We start from the raw sequence: 19,734 nt of genomic DNA, 5'->3' as shown, positions 1-19,734 counted from the left end.
CCCCCCCCCCATCCAAGTCAACCACCAACCATCTTTCCACTGCTGCTGAACTGCACTGCATTTATCTTGTTAAGTGGTTTTAGCTGACCCAAGTTGCTCAATTATCACTAATAGCTGACACAGGAATAACTAGAATACCACTGTTTGTGCAAAAGAGGAATGACTTGCCCAATCTTCTATATTGGAGCTGCACACGACACGACACTGACTGCTTTTTTTTTTTTTTTTTTTTGCTTTTTCTGACTCTTCCTTAACCCTGTTCATCTTGTCTCATTATATCCAGTACAGCATATTCTCAGTCTTTGCTAACCTGTCAGATGTCCTCACAACGCGACGCCTAGAACCGAGGCGAGAGATGACAGAGCTGTCAACAGTGAACAATCAGAAGACACACTCTGGCTGAAGCGCCTAAGCTCAGTTGAAGTTGAACCTAACAAAAGATGTGTGTGTGTGTGTGTGTGTGTGTGTGTGTGTTTGTGTGTGTGTGTGTGTGTGTGTGTGTGTATTCTGTGTGTAAATATGCAAATACACAAATGTTGCTTTGTCGCAACTGCACAGTTCATTGAAGGAGAGTGACTTGAAAGATGTGTCCAACCATGTTGATCTGAAGAAACGGGAGTAGAGGGAGGAAGCAGGCAGCGGGCAAGCAAATCCTACAAGCACTGAAGCAGCTGAGGCAGTGGTGCAGGGCGACTATTTAACATTCAGAGACAGAAGTTAGAGGGATCAGGCTTGAACAGAAAATGAAGCAACAAGCAACGTTCCTGTGTCCCAGCCATATAATACACTCCCATATTGAGGGTGGCACTGGCCTTCAGTCTTGGATTTGGAGTTTCCACAGGGGTGTGTGTTCTTTTACTGTTGGTATGTACTGTATGTGTGTGTGTGAGAGAGAGAGGAAGAGGCGCTGTGTGTGTTTGCTTGTGTGTATGTGTGAGTAAGAGGCAGAGAAAGTCAGTGTTTGTGTGTGTCAGACTGGGCTGTGCTGATACACAGTGGGATTAAGACCCCGTTGACCTGTGCCATGTTCCGAGAGAAGAGGCAAGGGGAGGGGCCGGTTGCATCAGCTGCACGTAGGTTCCCTAGTTATATCCCAAGTAGCCACTAATCCCGATTCACGCGTTGCTAAAATAGAAGCGGTGGCACCACAAAAATCTGTTACAACATAACCTCAAGTAACAACTAAGTAGTTAAGCAAGCAATAAAGCAGGTGCAAATGATACAAAGTCACACAGATGCACTCACTAATAGTAAAGCAGGATTTTCTTTTTTTTCTGCACACGGCGTATCGTTTTCTTCAGTAGTCTCACGCCATTTTGCAACTTAAAGGACGACAGCAGTGATTTTCAATGTTTCTGTCCATTTACTACACATTACACTTCAACTAGTTTCCTCTTGACTTCTTATATTTTTAAATGGGTCTTTCCTTCTTTTTTTTTTCATCAGGCACAATCTGGTTCCCATTCAGTTCCACAGAGTAAACATCAACAGCTGAGACTTGCTTGACATATGTAACCCATCAGGCCTGTGTTTCAGTTTAGCAGAGTTACGTTATTGTGATGCACCCGAGCTACATTAGCATGTGATGAAAATGTAACTGAAACAACAATAAAACCAGATGCTGCTTTCACTCTGATGGATTTCTTATTGCGGAATCGTTTCCAGTCTCAGCTTATTTGTTTTTGTGCTATGGTACAATAAATAAAGAAACAATGGCTGCCTGGAAAGAAGGAAAAATACATCCCAAAACACAACAGTGTGCTGTGTGGGAAGTGGTCCGCAGTGATGTGAGTTATAACATGATTTGTAGAGAATGGACTAAAACATGCAAAAAACAGTGTTGTCCTTTAAGAGTCAAATATGGATTCTGCTTACCGATCGCAATTTTTATGCCAATGTAGTAACTACAAATCAAAGAGGTTTGTACCCATCAGCGAAGGTGGCGCTCGCACTGATCAGCTACTCATCTCAAACCCTCATGTTATAACTACACAGCTGTAGAATTCCCCCCGTTAGTACCTGTGGTACAGTCCAATTTAGAAACTTGCTATTTGCAAATGAACTAGCAGTCATGAAGCCACTACTTAACTTACTAACTTACAATTAACTTACAATAACCTGGGAACAAACTTGCGCATAGTTGGTGCAACCCAGTCCAGATCCTCAGCCTCAGAAATGTGCTATGTTACACTGAAACAGAGCTCTTATCAGAGTGTGGTCCCGTTTATCTCAGCCACCCTGTTCTCTTAAAGGTGCTAATCTCATGGTACATATACTGTATGTTGTGACTTTTTCAGTTTTAATTCATTTTTCTTACAAAAGACCACATTATCTGGATTTCTACAAGGTCTCCATAATACTAAAGACAAAAGCCTCTGTTTCATTTTTTAGTTTGGCTTCAACTTCACCTCCAACCAGGTGAGTCAAAAAGTAAGGGGGCTGCATAAAGACAGAGATGCCAACACGGGCAGCCTCAGCTGACAATGGTCAGATACAAATAGTACACCTTTTCAGGTGTTTTTGTTTGTCAGTGTACAAACTGGGGTGGGGGCAGTTAATCACAGAAAGGCTAATCTAATCCAATAAATGGCTTTCTGTTTGAATTTGGTCCAGCCTTCAGATGAAGTTTAGCTAAGAACTTTTGTTTATCATAAACTTTGGCCGAAGTTTTGGGCCAAAGAAAGCGAGAGAACCGGTAGTTTAGGAAGGTTGATGATGTGGGGAGCCAGACCTGGTCTAATGAGGGATTGGCCACTGTACAGTGTCTATGCAAATATGGTGCAAAGAGGCTCCCTCGGTTCTACAATATGCATTTAGCTTTTTTTCTGGCTCTGAAATTGGGATGATAGTTTGTTGGTAGCTCTGTTTTCAAGTCACCCCTCCTCCTTTATTCTTCACCCCCATCATCCTTTCCTTTATCCTTCTTGTCCTTCTTGTCCTTCTTCTTCTTTTTCTTCTTCTTGGCCTCCTCCTTCTTGCCAAAGCTTATGAAGTCACCTTTGTCGTCCACAGGCCCGGCGTCATGGCGGATAGAAATGATGGCTGGGGATCCGGGGATGATGAAGGCTTCGGGAGGAATCTCTCCAGGCTTTAGGGGCTGGGGAGGACCATATCCTGGTCCGGCGCCGTATCTGAAGTGCCAGCTGTTGCTGTTAACTCCAGCGCCCACTGGAGGTGAAAGCTCCCCACCACCCTCACCATCTACACAGGTAGGAAGGGGAAACAATGGAAAGACAACATGTCAAGTGCAGGCAGTCATTACATGTATTCAGGTATCATGATAACCACACTGGTCCCTTCAGGCTACAGTCTGACATTTTGGGAAACAGGGATATTTGATTTTCTGTCAAGAGTTAGATGAAGAAACTGACACCACTCAAGTCTGTACAGTAGTCAAGTGAAGCTCAGCATGAAGGGTGGAGGCAGGAGGAAACACCTGGCCCAGGCAACAACATCTGACATCTCAAAAAGCAAAGCATAAAAACTGGGGGGTTACACAGGATATTCCACTGCAGCCTGGTCAGTATGGAAAAATAATCTCCCAGTTTGATTCGACATTGACTCATAAAGTTCAGAATCTCTTCATTTTAACTGGATTAAATAATTGATTCAGTGCTTCTTAGAGTTTATCCTGGGAACTTACATTTCTTATACAGTCAGAGCGACACTGCTGTTTCCTTGAATATAAAATTGGGTAACATGCACATTATTGACTAATCACATGTCCCAGTCTTGACACTGTCCCACATGATGCATTTATGTGTTTTTATCCATACGTGTGCAAAACAGTTGCACCACCTGCACCACTAACACGGGCGTCATGTTTAGAAGAAGTAAATACTATCCCATACAGCTACACGTGGACTGCACGTGTCCACTTTGAGCACAGACTGAACAGAAAGTGAAAGTCTGTTTCATCTGCACTGTTTGTCATCAGCCTGATATCTGCAGACAGTTGTTAGCCAGCATTAGCTAGCATTAGCTAACCAGCAGGGACAGACTGAATAAAGTAGAATCCACACATTGTTCTCTTGACTTCTGCGGCGTCATATCTCATAGTCAGAGATAATATCTCTTCAACAAACAGAAACAGAGATGAGATTGACATGCAGTTTTTTCTTGTAGATGTTTTCTGTGGATCGTTGGATCCCAACCGTTTCCAATTCATGGCCTACTCTCAAATATTTTGGTGGCCCACGTCCGTCCCCGTAACAATACAGAGGTCAAATAATGTTTTGAGAGCAATTTTAATTTTACCGATCAGACATTCAGGACTGAAGCATCTGTCTCTTAACTCTTTACTTTGAGCTCTTCCTGTTGCTAACCAGCTATCTATTTAGATACTCCAGTTGTTGCTATGGATGTAATGTTTTAGAAACCACTGCTCTAGATCTGCTACGAGATATCCAGGGTTAGCTAACCAGCTAACCTCGATGACAGTCCTGTCAAACTGCAGCAGGTCAGTTTATAAGAGTGTTGTGACTCAGGGCGGCTCATACAGCAGGTATCATCTACATTACACTTTACACATCATGCAGTTCTAACAGTCACCACTGCAGACCTATTACATTAAGCACAGATGTACATGTTAACTGATAAAATGTGCAAATCCATTGATGGATCTTAGGACTGAGGATCATTTAAATTAGAATCACAACTAATCAGAATTTTTTTTCTTCTGCAGCCCAAGTAAATCGCCTCATTAGCTTTGACATTATGAATTATTTTTGCAATAACTATCCTGCTTGAGATGCATTGATCAGATACTTAGACTATATTCTTTGGTCTTTGAGAGGTTCATAAATCTGACATAAACATGTGAACCAAAATCAAGCAGCAACGAGCAGAGAAACAGCCTGACAACAGAGCGATGGCCACAGGCAGTGAATATTTTCAGGACAGTAGTTCAGCTGAGACCACAGGAGGGAAGACTGGAGGGGACTAACCTTTAAACTGCAGGAATGCTAAACTTGGCAAAGTGATTTGTATTTGTATTTGGATGTTGGAAGCAGCATAATCCTTCTACCTCACAGGAGGCCAGCGACAGGGATTCAACCTTTAGTGCTGGAGCATGATGTGACAGAGAAAGGAGGAGCCCAGAGAGCAAGTCCAAAAAGTAATAGTCAGAGGATAGGATTTATATATAGAAAAATTATTATGTAAAGTGAAAATAAGAAAGCTATTAAGGTCAAAAGGTTAAAGAGGATGTGAGAGGAGATGAAGAGGGAGAGGGAAAGAGAGAGAGAGAGAGAGAGAGAGAGAGCGGGAGAGAGACACTAAGAAAGATGGGGTGGGCGGGTTTTGCAGACACAGTGCTCTCAGGCCCACACCAGTTCCCGCTGCGCTGACCTACTTTCAGTCTGGATTTTATTTAGATCAAACACGAGCCCTTGCAAAAAGATTCTGTTTGATTTTTCTTTATAGGCTATTTATGACATTGCTGGAGTACTGAGATGTTTCAACCACCGTCCCATAGGGAAGTACACTATTTTGAAAATACTCACTGTCCGTACGCACAGTGTCCCACTGAGTCCCCACAATGAGTTCAATGAGTATGAGAATAGATGTATGGACTGTAATAAGACTTGATGTAATGGACACTACCACTCTAGCTCTGCACTTATTGCAGCTGTACAATAATAGAATTTTATATATACCTCAAAGAGCAGCGGACACCTTCTTTTGATTATTTGTTATTGAGCCATGACTCACTGCAAACTGATCATAATTTAACTGCTAGTACGATGCAGTCAAGGATGTTTTCAATATAGCAGAGGTCAGGCACAGTATTGTGGCATTTGGTACCACGGCAACAACATTGTGACAGGAACTTAAGACACAGACACACATAAATAATTTGTTTTGTACTTGCAAAAATAGAACGATTCATTTTTAACTTGCATTGAAATAAAATAGCACATGAAAGACCAGGATAAGGCAAATGCTAAAATCTTACAACTCAAGTCATTGCTACAAAATAAAATCAAGATCTTTCTACACATTTTTACAATATCATTTTTTGAAAAGGAAAAGCAAAACAACTGCAGCTAATTGACTGAAGTAATTCAGCTTGTTTAACGATTAGTCAGTGTCAGATGTTACTATCATACATTAGCATTGGTGGAGTTAGTGCTGTAATGCTGTAATGCTGGTCTGCTTCTGAGGATTATGACATTTGATGGTATGGTCTGTATTTAATCTGGGTATTAAACCCAGGAAGAGGTTCCAGTATTTGAAATAAGTCCCATTCATTTGCTATCAATGCTTTAGGAAGGAAGATGGCTTCTCGTGTGGAGGAGGACGAACGCTTAAAATAAACTGAAGACAGTCGGTGAGTTAAAGATGTGCAGAAGACTGTGAGGCAGAATGTGCATGAGCTTATTGAGCCAGTAACACAGTTCATTGTGCTGCTGTAAACAATGTACCTCCATTTTATATAAGGGACACACCAGTTCCTGTTACCTGAGGCTGCTGTTGAAAGGACAGAGAGCTGATGTGTGTGTGCAGACACACACTGAGACTTGTGTGTTGACATAATAAATCTATGCTTATTGAGTCAGGTAGGCTTTGACCTGCTGAACTGAGTATTGGACATATTTTCATGGTAAAATAAATAACATCTACAATCTAGTTGAACTTCTGCTGTTTCAACTTCTTCCTTTCGTTACAGTAAATTCGTCCGAAGAGAGTCAGAGATGTGTGTGAGACGCTGCACTGGTAGTAATGCTGCAAGCTGCTCTTTAGTTACTGTGCTCCTGCAGTGAGGAAAATTGAACACCATCACAGCAGTATGTTTTTTGGCTAACATACACCTGATGGACTCAGAGCAGCTCACATGCCTATGACTGACCACCTGAGCTGAACCGTCATGTGGTTGTGAAGCGTCTCATCAAGTGAATATTGTCTCGTCGTCCTGGGACTTCCCAGGGTTTCTGCACTGGCCGTGACAAATCCAAACTCCTGACGCTGTTAATTAAAGTCCTGGCCCAGGTATTAACCTGAGATAGTCCTCTGTGTGTGTGAAAAATGAATTCATAACGAGCGGGTCATGTGACGGCATGGAAGAGTTGGTACAACTATGAAGAGCTTTGCTTCCTCTCTGCTATGGTTTCTCTAACATGGAGGATTGTTTGTAACTCTTGGCTTCATATAAGCCGATACCTCACAGCAGATGTGTGTCTGAGATGGATGATAGTGTAACCGCTGGTAAGCAGGGCAGTATGGCTCCTTGTGAGGATGTTGCCATGACACCTGGTGTCGATGCGTGGGTGTTTGAAGCCTCATTTCGTGTAACCTGATGTCCTACATCTAAAATAGGCTCTGTAATTTTCTGTCTGGTCCAAGATACGCTTCCATCTAAATGAATCCCTCTGGTGGTTTCTAGCACATGCATAAATCTGACGGTGGTGTAGAGGCTGTGCGGTACATCACATGTATTCTGCATGAGGCACGTCAACCTAAAGCATCCGTCCTACAGTATTTCCTCTAAATTACAGCGTGCCCTCTTTTTCCTCTTAATACCTGCCCTTGTCGAGTCCCCGTCCCCTCCCTGCTCCCCACTCCTTCCTTTTCTCTGTCTCTAAATCTTCCATTCAGAGATATGACTGGTTGCCATGGAAACTGCCTTCGCCCACTCCCTGCTGATGGAGGGTGCGGCTGCTGCAGCAATCTCTCAGTTAGACAGTGTTGCCAGGCAACAGGTCACATGGCGTTCCCTAGCAACAACACTACTGCAGGAACCTGCCAATCCTCTTAACCTTTCTCTCTCTCCATCCCCCCATACCTTGCTTTTTTTTTCTCCATCCCCCTGAACGGCTCCTCTGCTCTTCCTCTCCAAAATGGTTTTTAATGTTACTGGATCTCTCTCTTTTTTTTTTTTAATCGTGGCTCTTATTACTGATAAATGCTTCTCTCGCCCTCTGGCATTAGACAAATGTCTCCTCGTCTGCACCATGGGTCACTTACATAAACACAGTTTTGAGGGTGCCGCGTTTAGATGCATCACAGCATATCGGACATTTTCATCATGATAACAAGTCACCGCAGACATGGAAATGTCTCACACAAAAAAAAAGGCTCCACCTCTTGATGCATAGAAAAGAGGATCAACCTGCAATCCAGTTCATGTCTGAGCCTTCCCACTGAGCCACTCCTAACAAATGACTTCCTAATGCAACAATGCACCCCTGATGGATCTGCAGTACGCTGTGCACTCTTCTTCAAGACAATAATTTCAGTCTTTACATGACCAGAGAGGCAGGTTTCCATCTGCTCTAAAAAAAAAAAAAACTAAAAAAAAACACATTTCTCTGCAGCAAACTGGTTCATAGAAACTGGAACTGGTGCACTGTGTATCTCCAACAATCCCCCAGCTCCCTGCTCCACAGAGAGAAAAGACATCACACATATGTGTTTGCTGCCAGACAGTAAGACATAATCTGTCACTGACTCGTCAAGTGATTGACTGTGATGCTGCAACTTCACCCTCAAGTCTGTACCTACAGTTTGTTCTAATTCCTGCAGCGAGACAGAAAATCAATGAGTAGTAGCTGGGATGAGAAAAAAGAGGGAATCACACAATCTGAGTCTTCCAGTCGACCAACAGCCACACACAACGTTTTCTGTGCTTCTCCACGAACAGTAGTACTCCCAAATGTTATTAGTCATTAGCTCTGAGCTGTTTCTGTGAATGATGAAGCACAGGTCATTTTCAAGGCCGGCTCTATTTACATTTATCTTCTGCTGCTACACATTCTTAGTGTTGCCACCCACTCAGGACAACTCATCTCTTATTAAAAAACATTTGCCTGCTCTGTCTCCATGCTGCTCGCTGCTTTATGGGACGTTACTGTTGTTTATCTGTGACTCCGTATAAAGGCCTCAGGCTTTTAGCATCTCAGCTAATCTCTGTATGAACATCACAACATCATGTGGATTTTCAAACCGAACCAAAGTAAGAACAAAGATGAACTCGACTTCATGAATTCAATCTAATCAAAGGTAAAAAACGATCTGCTGACTGCTGCCTCAAAAACTCACTGAATAAAAGTGTTTCTTGTTTCTGAAACCTTTTTACTTCAACTTGGATTTTTTTACACTTTGGTTTTGTAAAGATTAAACAAATGAGATATAACATTTAATTACTGAGCTTTAGAGGGGCTGGTTTTATTTTTTTAGACAGAGCCAAGCTAGCTGTTCCCCTGTTTCCAGACTTTATGCTAAGCTAGGCTAACCAGCTGCTGGTTCTACGCATCCATCAAGTTTTTTAGCACAAACAACCAAGGTTGTTTATTCAGTCTTTATTTGGAGGAATATATGATCTCAAATTCTTACTTAGAAATGTCATCCTGTCTTCATCATACTAATAAAAGATACAGAGATACAAGCAGCAACAAGCCTTTCAACAAGTAGCTTCAGGGCATGAAGACATTTCAGTGCTTTACATCCTGTTCTTTTGACACATTTTGAAAATCTCATCTCAGTTTTTACAGTTTAAATCTGTATTACATTAGCAGGTAAAATGGGTGAAATCAGTTACCTGTTACTGACATCACTATTGGCTATTGGATATAGACATTCAGGTGTTTTTTCACACGACATCCTGCTGTTCGTCCCCTCACCTGCAGCGCTTGAAACAGTGGGCCAGTTCTGGACGAGCATCCCCTGCGCTCCCTGCATCACAGAGGACTCCTCCATGTGGACCGAACTGAAAGACACGACACATTCAGCGAAGTCAGAACAAACATCAAAACAAATGTTTCCTGATTATTCTGAGCTCTGACCTCTCGCTGATCACTTCCTCCTTAAACATCTACATATTACAGTAACATCATTTCAGAGTAGTTAGTTTCAGGCCTCAACAGCCTAGTTGCCAAGGGCGACCAATTTGGACTACCATCACACTTCTTCCTTATCGCCTTGTTGCCCCTGGCAACCAATTCCCACTTTTCTTATTTAAAAAAATAAAAGAACATCCCACCCGACACGCTGAATCCTCTGCCTTAAAACGATGTGACAAAAGGCTTTTTACTGCAGCGAAGGAGCTAAATGGAATTCAGCTGTCATCCATTTTATTATTTACACCTGTGCTCTTCCTGCTGTGACATGTCGAAATGTCTTCAGTGCATGTTGCCTATCCTTGCGGAAGAGGATATGGCAAGTGTTTTAACTCTGGTTTGTCTCTGCTGAGACGTGTTTTTGAAGTAATCTAAAACAGTTCTGGCTCCGATGAGAGAAACAGAGATGGTTCAGACCCAGAGCTGCTTTTTTACCAGGTTGTTTATTGACTTCATCTAATGAATTGTCGCTGACACCTGCTCTTATCGCTTCATTAAAAATCTGTTGCTGTGGACCAGGATCTAGAACCACTGGTGGCAGATGTTTTTATCATCCCAGTTGATATAATCAAGTTCCTGTCAAGTTAGTTCATCCAAAATCTCTGCCTCTCTTCTTCACATCACTGGTGGGTGGTGGTCAACTTTAGATACTGCAGCCTGACTGTATTACCACCCATTTAATAGTCCACAGTCTCAGTGGAGAAGTGACTGGATCTCCATATGCGGACATGCAGGTGCCCCTTTTAAAAGTTTCACTACAGAAGGTTCAGTGTCTTCAGCTTCATTCATTTAGTGGCTCCAGTAGGACGTTCTCTTGTTGTTTCCTTCGTCCAACAGATGAAGAACCTCAGCATGTTGTTTTTGCTGTCGGAGCTCTGTTCTGCTAATGCAGCTGCTTCACAGTGACACCAGTTGTACTATGTCAGGATCTACATTTGGACATTTGGATGAATGAAGAGGGGAAAATGCAATACTAAAAGAAATAAAGATAAGCAACATCTAGTGTTGCATATGGAACAGTGGTCAGTATTGTACCGTCATCACCCGTGCTAATGGAAATCCACGTTAGTGTTGCACGCTCTGGACATGGTCATATGTATTCAGACAACGCTGCATCAGTTTTAACTCGGACATTCACCTGAAGGCAAGGCAACATTTAGACAGTGCATGTTTTATTGTGCTTCTTTTGTTTTTTCATCTCAACATACATTAGATCAAAATGATTTTACACAGTAAGTTGGGATAAATGACGTATTTAATGTCAATAACTTATATTTATAACTTATAATTGTTATATTTTATGGTTTGGTAACTATGTGTATAGAAAGTAGGACACTGTTAAAAACAATTCACAACACAGTCTCAACATAGACAGTTGTGATGGCACTGAAGTGCAGTTCTTGAGGTTTCAGATGTTTTTATTTTTTTCACTGGATGTGAAAACCCAGAGGCCGTACTTTGATTCAGCTGAGCTGGGGGGCAGACAGCACTCAGAGAGATGGCTCTGCAGAAACACTTCCTCCTGTTTCACTGTAAAGGTTCACTTTCATTTTGTGATGACAATTAGAAAACTGTTAACTGATGTTGCATGTTTGAAAATTGTACTTTCTATATCTCTGGCAGATATAGAAACAGATATTTGAACAAACAGATTCCAAATATGCTCCACAGCTTGTATTCTTGCTCTGACATTTTGTAACTTTAATTAAATTCAATTTCTTTTTTGCAGCGCTCATAAATTAAATAAAAGTGACAGTGAGCAGCTGGTTATCTTAGCTTAGCATAGAGACTGGAAACAGTCAGCCTCTGTCCAAAGATAATCTATAACTTCCTGGTGCCTTGCCATCCTGTGAAGCTGCCAAGCAACCAGCAAAGACACAAGACACACAACACATACTCCAACCTAAAACATGTAACAACTTGTAATTTTCACACTTTATTATACGGTTTTACAAAAGGTGTAAAAGTGTGTGTGCAGACATGTTGTTTTGTTGGGAAGGGTGAATAGTTTGACATTTTATCGAAATACTTTTAGCTGCTTTCTTACCAGGAGAAGATTGACACCTCTCTCATGTCTACCTGCTGAATGTGAAGCTACAGCTTGCAGCTGGTTAGCTTAGCTTAGCTTAGCATAAAGACTGGAAACAGAGGGAAACAACTAGCCTGGCTGTGTCCAAAGCTAGCAGCAGCTCTAAGGCTCACTATGATATAAACGTGCTTGTTTTAAGTCATACAAAGTGTAAAAATGACGAGTTGTGGGTTTATTTAGTGGTAAATGTGTTAATGTTTACTGAGGTGTTACCTTGTTGTAGTACATGCTGAGTGTATGAATGAATGAATACAGAGCTCAATGTTCGGCAGGACCTGCTCTGACAGGAGCCTCTGCAATGCAGCACATCCAGCATCTATCTCAAACACACTTGTTATGATGAATAGGGATTTGTCATGAATATAAAATGTATTTCTGAGCAGTGAGAGTTTCAGGCTTTTACATGAGCAGAGGTGCATGCACTTTAATATGTGAGAATATGACACAGATAGGACTGGTGTTTTCTACAGTGGATGACGACACCAGGAATGTGGGTCAGTGATGTTGGTGCTACAAAGTTGCGTGTAGTGTGAGACATTACAACATGCGTGTGCTAAGTGTTAATGTGAGCCGTCTCTGTGTCCATGTGTGTTACAGGCACTGCCATATTAGAGACGGCAGCGGCAAATTGTGGTGATGATGTATGTTAAACCATGTTATGTTACAGTGACTTGATGACATGATGCACATTATGATACCCTCCCTCCATAGAAATGAACACTAATATCCAATTAAATCAAATGTAGACGGAGCAGAAGAGTCCGCCACTGAGCAGTGAGCATTGTTAGCATGAAATTATCAAAATTTGGTGCAAAGGACAGACGTGTGGAGGAAAAACTCATTAGTCTGTGACGTTCCAGCTGTCCTCATATCAAATTAGCAAAACACTTCATTACAAATGCAAATAAAACAACACCATTTTATTCCAATTGTTATTGAATCTTTTTCATTTCATTAATCTCTGATTTGCAGAAGGTAACAAGAAAGCCGACGTGTGTTTTACTGTATTTACTCAGAAATGCTCAAATATTCTTATAAGAGCAAGGAAACTACAAACACACAAATAATAACCTGGATAAGCTTGAACCCAAACTTAACCACCATTTACACGTGGTTCTAAAAGCTCCATTAAGTTTCTGTGTAATATTTAGTGTTCTATAGTGTTTCTGTCTATTTTCAAATCTATCTATAACTGAGATTTGCTCAGGCAATAAGTGCATGAGCGTTTGCCCTGTGAATGAACAAGTATGACTGGAGTCTGTCCTCTGCTGTCTGACTTCAGCACGTCTCCCCTCATCTCCACACAAAAACATCTAAATACACACAGAAAGGTGTGTGTGTGTGCGCGTGTGTGTGTGTGTGTGTGTGTGCGCGTGTGTGTGTGTGTGTGTGCGTGTGTGTGTGTGTGTGTGCGTGCGTGCGTGCGTGCGTGCGTGCGTGCAGGGAGACACTGATGTGTGCAGCTGATAATCTGAGAAAGGTCAGAGTCAGCTCATTTGTCCTTCATGCTTCCTGCTTAAAGACTGTAACTGGGGGAGGCAACGCTCAGAATGTAAATGGCCTATATAGTGTTACACTGCAGAGCAGGAGGGCTGTGCATCCATTGATGGGAGCTGCACACGGCTTTTCCCAAAGAAAGAGGATGAGGTTCAAGCAGATGCTGATAATGACTGATTCTTAGCTGCAGTCTTATGCTGCAGTGTCTTTTTGTCAGTAGAGGTCATTGTGAGCAGCAGGTATCTGCAGGAAGTCTAAGGTGTGACTGTAACTGTGGTAAAGAGCGACGTGAGGGGTCAGTGTGGAGGGAGCACAGACATGATGCACACAGTGGGGGAGGAATGAATCAGTGTAACTTTCTCTACGTGATTAAAAGTAGCAAAAGAGTTAAAGATGGAAAGTGCTTACCTCTGCACCCCTGCCCTCAAAGATGCAGAATATCGCCAGTCAGCATTCGGGGCTTTTGGCTGAGAGAGCAAGAGGTAGAGAGAGAGAGAGAGGGGAAAGATGGAGAGACAGAGAGAGAGGGAAGAGGGTGAGTTTAGTTTGATCTCATACAGTGCAGAGCCAGGCTGGGCCATGGTCTCATCAATTAATCATGATACACATCCAGCTCTGGACGTGGGAGGAACACTGCAGTCGTGTCCCCCGTTTCAAACACACACACGCACGCACACACACACACACGCACACATAAGGCAACCACACAAGGACCTTAAAAAGGCCAGTGACTGGAGGCCATATTGATGAGTTTTTGGACAGTCTCTCACTCAGCGGCTCTATAAATGTGAGAGCAGGGAGAGTGATGCCCTCGCCCTGAGTGCTGGGGTGTCTCCACACACTGATGTGGACGTGTTTGTGTTTGTGTTTGTGTGCAACTGGAGTGAATCGCTTTGCTCCTGATGAACCTGGCTGAGTGCTGGAAACTCCTAAAAGCCCTCTGGTGAATTATTGCCTTTCGAAAAAAACAATAAGCAAGAAGCATCATCGCCAAGGCAACCACATCCTCTGTTCTGTAGCTCAGCGTGAAGAGCAATCACACACAAATATCTTTCATATAATATTCTAATCTTCTTCCATCTTTCTCACTTTGCAGATGTTTTGATCCTGATGTTTCTCTCACCAAAACTTTAATCATTAAACTGAAACGACTCTAGAGACACGTGTCTGGGAGGACAGGAACATGTCTGCAGTAAAAACCTCACAAACAATATGATATTTATGTATTTATGTAATATATTGGTGAAATTAAAATACACTCCCTGTGCAAAGTCTAAATATTTAATTGATTTTAAATGACCCTGCATTATTTTTAATAGTGTTGAGTGACTTCCAAATGTTGGACGGGACATTCATGTAGCTTTGATGATAGCCACATTTTTACTAATGATTTGGTCTTTAAGTTCAAAGAACCATATGAAACTCATGGGGGGAGAAAGGCGTATTTTTAATGAGCTAATCCCCCATGTCTGACCCTTTCATAATGATCTTCCTCATGAGTAGGTACTGTGCACATGCACCGCCTGAAATGACTGAACATTTGTGTTACAGCTACTGCTAAAATCTGTCAGCTTCATGTGGGTTGCAGCTTCACATCTCAAGAACACTGAATAAGAAAAGCTGCGTTTGAGACACAAACCTGCTGAAGCAGTGGCAAATGTCCCTGATAAAGATGGCACATTATGTTCCTCAGTTCAATTCAGAGGGGAGTATTTTCTGCTGGTAGACAGCCTCTTTGACTAAATCTAATTTGCAGGGCTGAAGAACACAGGCTGGAGGTTAATTTAATTTACACTGCTACACTTGTCTGTGAGAGAGATTTCCTCATTGTGTTGCTAATGTACCAGCGACTGGTATCTGATCATTAAGATGATGCATCCAGAGGTAATTTCATAACCTCAACAATCTGCTAATAAAAATGATATTATTGAAGTATTTCAACCATCAATCTCTTTCCTCTCAGGCAGAAACGCAGAAAATATCTGCTTAAATCTGAGACTAACAAACATGAAGATTTCAGTGACTGAACAAATGCTGCACAAATGTGCAATATTTTTTAGATGTTACCTCAGTATTACCAGTGTTTTAGTCGTGACTGTTGGTATTTATTTAATATTTCATGTTACTGCTGATATGACATCTGAGAGACTACATCATTAGGATTATGGATGTTTACCAGAAGATTTAGAAAACCTGTATCACTGAAGTGTAAGAGTGTCAGAGTAGGAACAGAAAACATTCTGTAATGACAAACTCCACGACTGTATCTAGTCTCATCACAGTGTCAGCACTGAGAAGATGCAGATATCTCTCACAGTCAGAGGGAAACAGGCAAACCCAGTCTGATTCAAGGCCTCTTCAACAACTAGTCGTGTGGAGGTTTAGATCAAATCAATTAACCCCAACTGCTCCAGAGTAACTGTTCAGCTTTACTCACTCTCTCTCTCTCACACACACACACACACACACGTTCAGCCCGCTTGCACAGGGAATGAGCCAGTAGTGCAGACAGCGTGACCTGTTCTTGGTGTAGATGTGATGACAACCTCAAACTGAAACACAAATCTCTGAATCATCAGAAATAACACAGGAGCCTTGAAAAGCATCAGCACTGACACTAATGCAGTGTGAGAGCTGAGCTGAGCCGAGCTGAGCCGAGCTGAGTGACTACACAGTGCAAGTGGCAAGTGAACAAAGAGGGGGACTGCGAGTTTTCAGTTCATCGCAGGAGAGGATCAAACTAGACTCATAGGAATACCATCAGCCTGCAGCAACAGAAAACCACAGACAGAAATAAGGACAACAATGCAAACTGTGGCAATAACCTTAAGGAAAAGTCATGTTTGGTATATGCACCTAAAAGGGTTTTCTGTTGTTTGCAACTAAATAAAATTTCATTAAAGAGTGAGTCAGGAGTAAACATGATGATTCATGACCTTCCAGGTACGTGGACAAAGATAAACATAAAGAATTAATGACGCACCTCTGGGCAGATTTGCAGCGAGGCATCAGGCATGCTCAGTCTGCGTACAAATCCACTTCCACTGGTGAAGAAGCGGTCGGCACCGCTGCCCCAGGTGCCGCTGATGGGACGTCCCGTGTTGTAGAACATGAAAGTGTCACTGCCGGAGGTGGCTGTCAGGCAGGTCTTGTAGCAGTAAGTCTTTGTGAGGGAGCCGTTCCCACGCACTTCGATGTAGTGAGGCTCCACTTTAAGGTCTCTACGGAGCACCACATTGTTATTAGGTTGTCCCCCGGCCGCACCGCCGCCTGCCCCACCAGCACTGACGCTGCTGCTCCCACCGTCTGGAGGGGGCTTCTGTGACACACAGCAGGGGGAGCAGGACCCAGGCTGGGTGCAGTAGGCGTGACAGCGGACAATGGCCAGCACCACCACAGTGACCAGGAAAACAAAGGTGGTGGCACTCAAAGCCACGATCAAGTAGAGGGTGACGTTGGAGAAGAGCAGTGTGCTGTGAGGTCGGATGATCCTCTTGGGGTCTGGAACCACTTTGGGCGGCACCTCCATCACGGCCACGTTGATGGTGGCCGTGGAGGTGAGAGCAGGCTGCCCGTGGTCCTTCACCACGACCGTCAGAGCAAAGGAGGTGGAGTTGTCCTCCAGGATCCTCCGGGTGGTTCTGATCTCCCCGGTGTGTTCGTGCACCTTGAACAGGTCCAGGTCAGTGGCCGTCTCCAGCACATACACCAACCAGGCGTTTGGACCAGCGTCGGCGTCGTACGCCACCACTTTGGTCACCAAGGCCCCGGGCTCTGCATTCTTTTGTACCGTCTCCAAGGAGCGCGTGCCATTGCCAGGAGGGTTGACTATCAGCGGTGCATGGTCATTCTGATCCATTATATAGATGTAGACGGTGGCGACGCGGCTGAGCGGAGGAATGCCCCCATCTTGGGCTTTGACCTGGAAGTGAAACTCTCTCAGTGACTCATAGTCAAAGGCTCGCAGGGCATACGCCTCCCCAGTATCGGCCTTCACGGACACGTAGGAGGTGACAGGGATGCCGTGGTTGTTGTCATTGAGCACTGTGTAGGTGATGCGAGCGTTCTCCTTGATGTCTGCGTCCTGAGCTTTCACAGTACACAGAGAGGCCCCGGGGGCGTTGTTCTCAGCCACATACACCGTGTAGGAAGTCTGCTCAAATCGCGGCGGGTTGTCGTTCACATCCGCCACATCCACCTGTATGGTCTTCTGGGAGGAGAGGGGGGGGTTTCCTCCATCTGTGGCACTCAGAGTGACGTTGTAGGCATCGGTGGTCTCGCGGTCCAGAAAAGCTGAGGTAACCAGGGTGTAGTAATTTCTGAATGACTTGATCTTGAAGGGGAGGCCTGCTGGGATCTCCAGGCTCACCTGCTTGTTCGCGCCAGAGTCTCGGTCAGTCACGCTAATGAGGGCCACCACTGTGTCCGCGCGGGCGTCCTCCCTCACCGGGCTCGACAGGGACGACAGCACGATCTGAGGGACGTTGTCGTTCACATCCACCACCTCCACCACCACCTTACAGTGAGCTGCCACGGCCCCGGGGCCCTTGTCCATCGCCTGGATGTACATCTCATAGGAGTTGGTCTCTTCATAGTCGACATTGTTCCTCACTCTGATCTCTCCTGTGTTGGTGTCCATGCTGAACATCTGCCTCACTCTCTCTGGGGTGTAGCTGCTGAAGGAGTAGTACACCTCTCCGTTCGTGCCCTCGTCCAGATCAGTTGCATTCAGTTTAATTACCAGAGTGTCTTTGGGTGAATTTTCCAGCAGCTTCACCTTGTACACTGAGCTGTCGAACAGAGGGACGTTGTCATTGGAGTCCAGGACCCGGACATTGATTTTAGCTGTGCCTGTTTTCTCTGGCGTCCCTCCGTCCACAGCACTGAGAATTAACTGGTGGTAAGGCGTCTGTTCACGATCAAGGGGCTTTTTGAGCACGAGCTCGATGTGCTTTGTGTTGAGGGAGGGTTTATTGGACACCAGCGCGAAATGGTCGTTTGTGCTGAGCTGATACATACGAACTGAATTGGACCCGATGTCCGGATCCTGCGCGTTTTCGATCGGGTACCGAGACCCGGGTAAAGCGGACTCTGTGATTTCCAGTTGATACTCATCTCTGGGGAACTGCGGCGCGTTATCATTGGCATCCACAATCTCCACCTCGATGTGGTGCACCTCGGTGGGGTTTTCGACCAGCACCTCCAGATTGATGAGGCAGGTGCTGGATAAATCACACAGCGCTTCCCTGTCGATCCTTTCATTGACGAGTAATTTGCCATTTTTGGGGTTGACAATCACGTAGCGTTTGCCGCTGTTGGAGGTTACCTTAATCTTTCGGGTGGCGAGCTTTCGAATATCCAGCCCCAAGTCATGCGCCAGATCACCGACCAGTGCCCCATTTTCTAGTTCTTCCGTTATAGAATATCGCAATTGTCCGAACGAAAGGCCACAAAATAAGGAAAATATCACAAAATAAAAAGGCACATTATTCCCTATCCAGTTGCATATCCCCGCCACAGCCATTGCAAGCTCATAGGATCCGCAGACGGATTAAACGCAGCCTTCCGCCTTTTTAGCTTGCAGTATCTTGCATCCCAGCACCTCATTAAGGTGGGCTAATTGGTCTCCCGGTAAATGAAACAGAAGCGGTTCATCCATTGTGTTTCCCGGCTGAGGTGAATCCTCTCCAGCGCACCCATATTTCCTTTGTCCGTGATGCGCTTTTTTGTCTCCAGTGCGCGCTGCTGACGGGTGTGTTTCCCTGCCGCTGGAGCTGTGAGGTTCGTCAAGACGGAGGAAATTCGGGCGGATGTCACCGGAAAAGAAGAGCGCACCTTTCAAAATAAAACGATAAAAGTGTCGCTTCTCTCCGGCACTGAGTGTAGTTGATAGTAACTGGAGCAGTCCCTGGTCACCGCCACCACAGAGGTTCTGTTTGCCCCGCTGCTTGTTTGTGTGTGTGTGTGTGTGTGTGTGTGTGTGTGTCAGCAGGATTACACTAGAATTCCTGAACCGATTTGCTCCAGACTTTGTGGAGGAATGAGGCACGAACCGAGAGAGAACCCGGTGACCCTGATCTGGTTACAGGGGCGGGTCCAGGGCTGTTTTGTTTTTTTTATCACTTTCCGTGGGGCGGGAATTTCTCCACATATTCGTCAATTTACCAGAATTGATGTTTGGACCTTGATGTAAAAAAAACAACAACATATTTATGGTGTTGACATGGATGATTAAGTCCGTATAAATTTCACAGTTTCTCAAAGACACTCCTCTGAGAGCTTTTTATAAACCATAGTTTATTTCTTCTAGTT

General features: G+C 44.0%; 1 protein-coding gene across 2 annotated transcripts; it reads right to left on the bottom strand.

Annotated features, from left to right (window-relative positions):
* Positions 1-1,261: 1,261 nt before the first annotated feature.
* LOC111663865 (protocadherin alpha-C2-like) lies at positions 1,262-19,425 on the bottom strand. Of its 2 annotated transcripts, none has more exons than XM_023418231.2 (4): positions 16,406-19,423; positions 13,831-13,889; positions 9,621-9,706; positions 1,262-3,201 (listed from the first exon to the last, which is right to left on the bottom strand). In XM_023418231.2, the coding sequence occupies exons 1-4, from the start codon at positions 18,944-18,946 to the stop codon at positions 2,888-2,890; spliced, it is 3,000 nt and encodes a 999-aa protein (XP_023273999.1). In that variant the 5' UTR covers positions 18,947-19,423; the 3' UTR covers positions 1,262-2,887. The 2 variants fall into 2 exon arrangements, with proteins under 2 accessions (XP_023273999.1, XP_023274000.1); XM_023418232.2 differs by having other exon boundaries at positions 3,062-3,201; positions 9,539-9,706; positions 16,406-19,425.
* Between the last annotated feature and the right edge of the window lie 309 nt (positions 19,426-19,734).

The sequence above is a fragment of the Seriola lalandi genome, unplaced genomic scaffold (genome assembly GCF_002814215.2).
Source record: "Seriola lalandi dorsalis isolate HSWRI2012SDOR001 ecotype SW California unplaced genomic scaffold, Sedor1 jcf7180002054581, whole genome shotgun sequence".
Classification (NCBI taxonomy): Eukaryota; Metazoa; Chordata; class Actinopteri; order Carangiformes; family Carangidae; genus Seriola; species Seriola lalandi.
Note: the sequence above shows the minus strand (reverse complement) of the source record. Positions and strands in the feature narration are given on the sequence as shown.

Bases quoted from the DNA above. Each gene is read 5' to 3' on its own strand.
- LOC111663865 (XM_023418231.2), bottom strand. From the start codon at position 18,946: ATGGCTGTGGCGGGGATATGCAACTGGATAGGGAATAATGTGCCTTTT. The intron at 9,707-13,830 runs GTAAGCACTTTC...CGTGTCTTTCAG, and splicing joins TTGAGGGCAGGGGTGCAGAG to TTCGGTCCACATGGAGGAGT. The intron at 3,202-9,620 runs GTGAGGGGACGA...CTACCTGTGTAG, and splicing joins CACTGTTTCAAGCGCTGCAG to ATGGTGAGGGTGGTGGGGAG.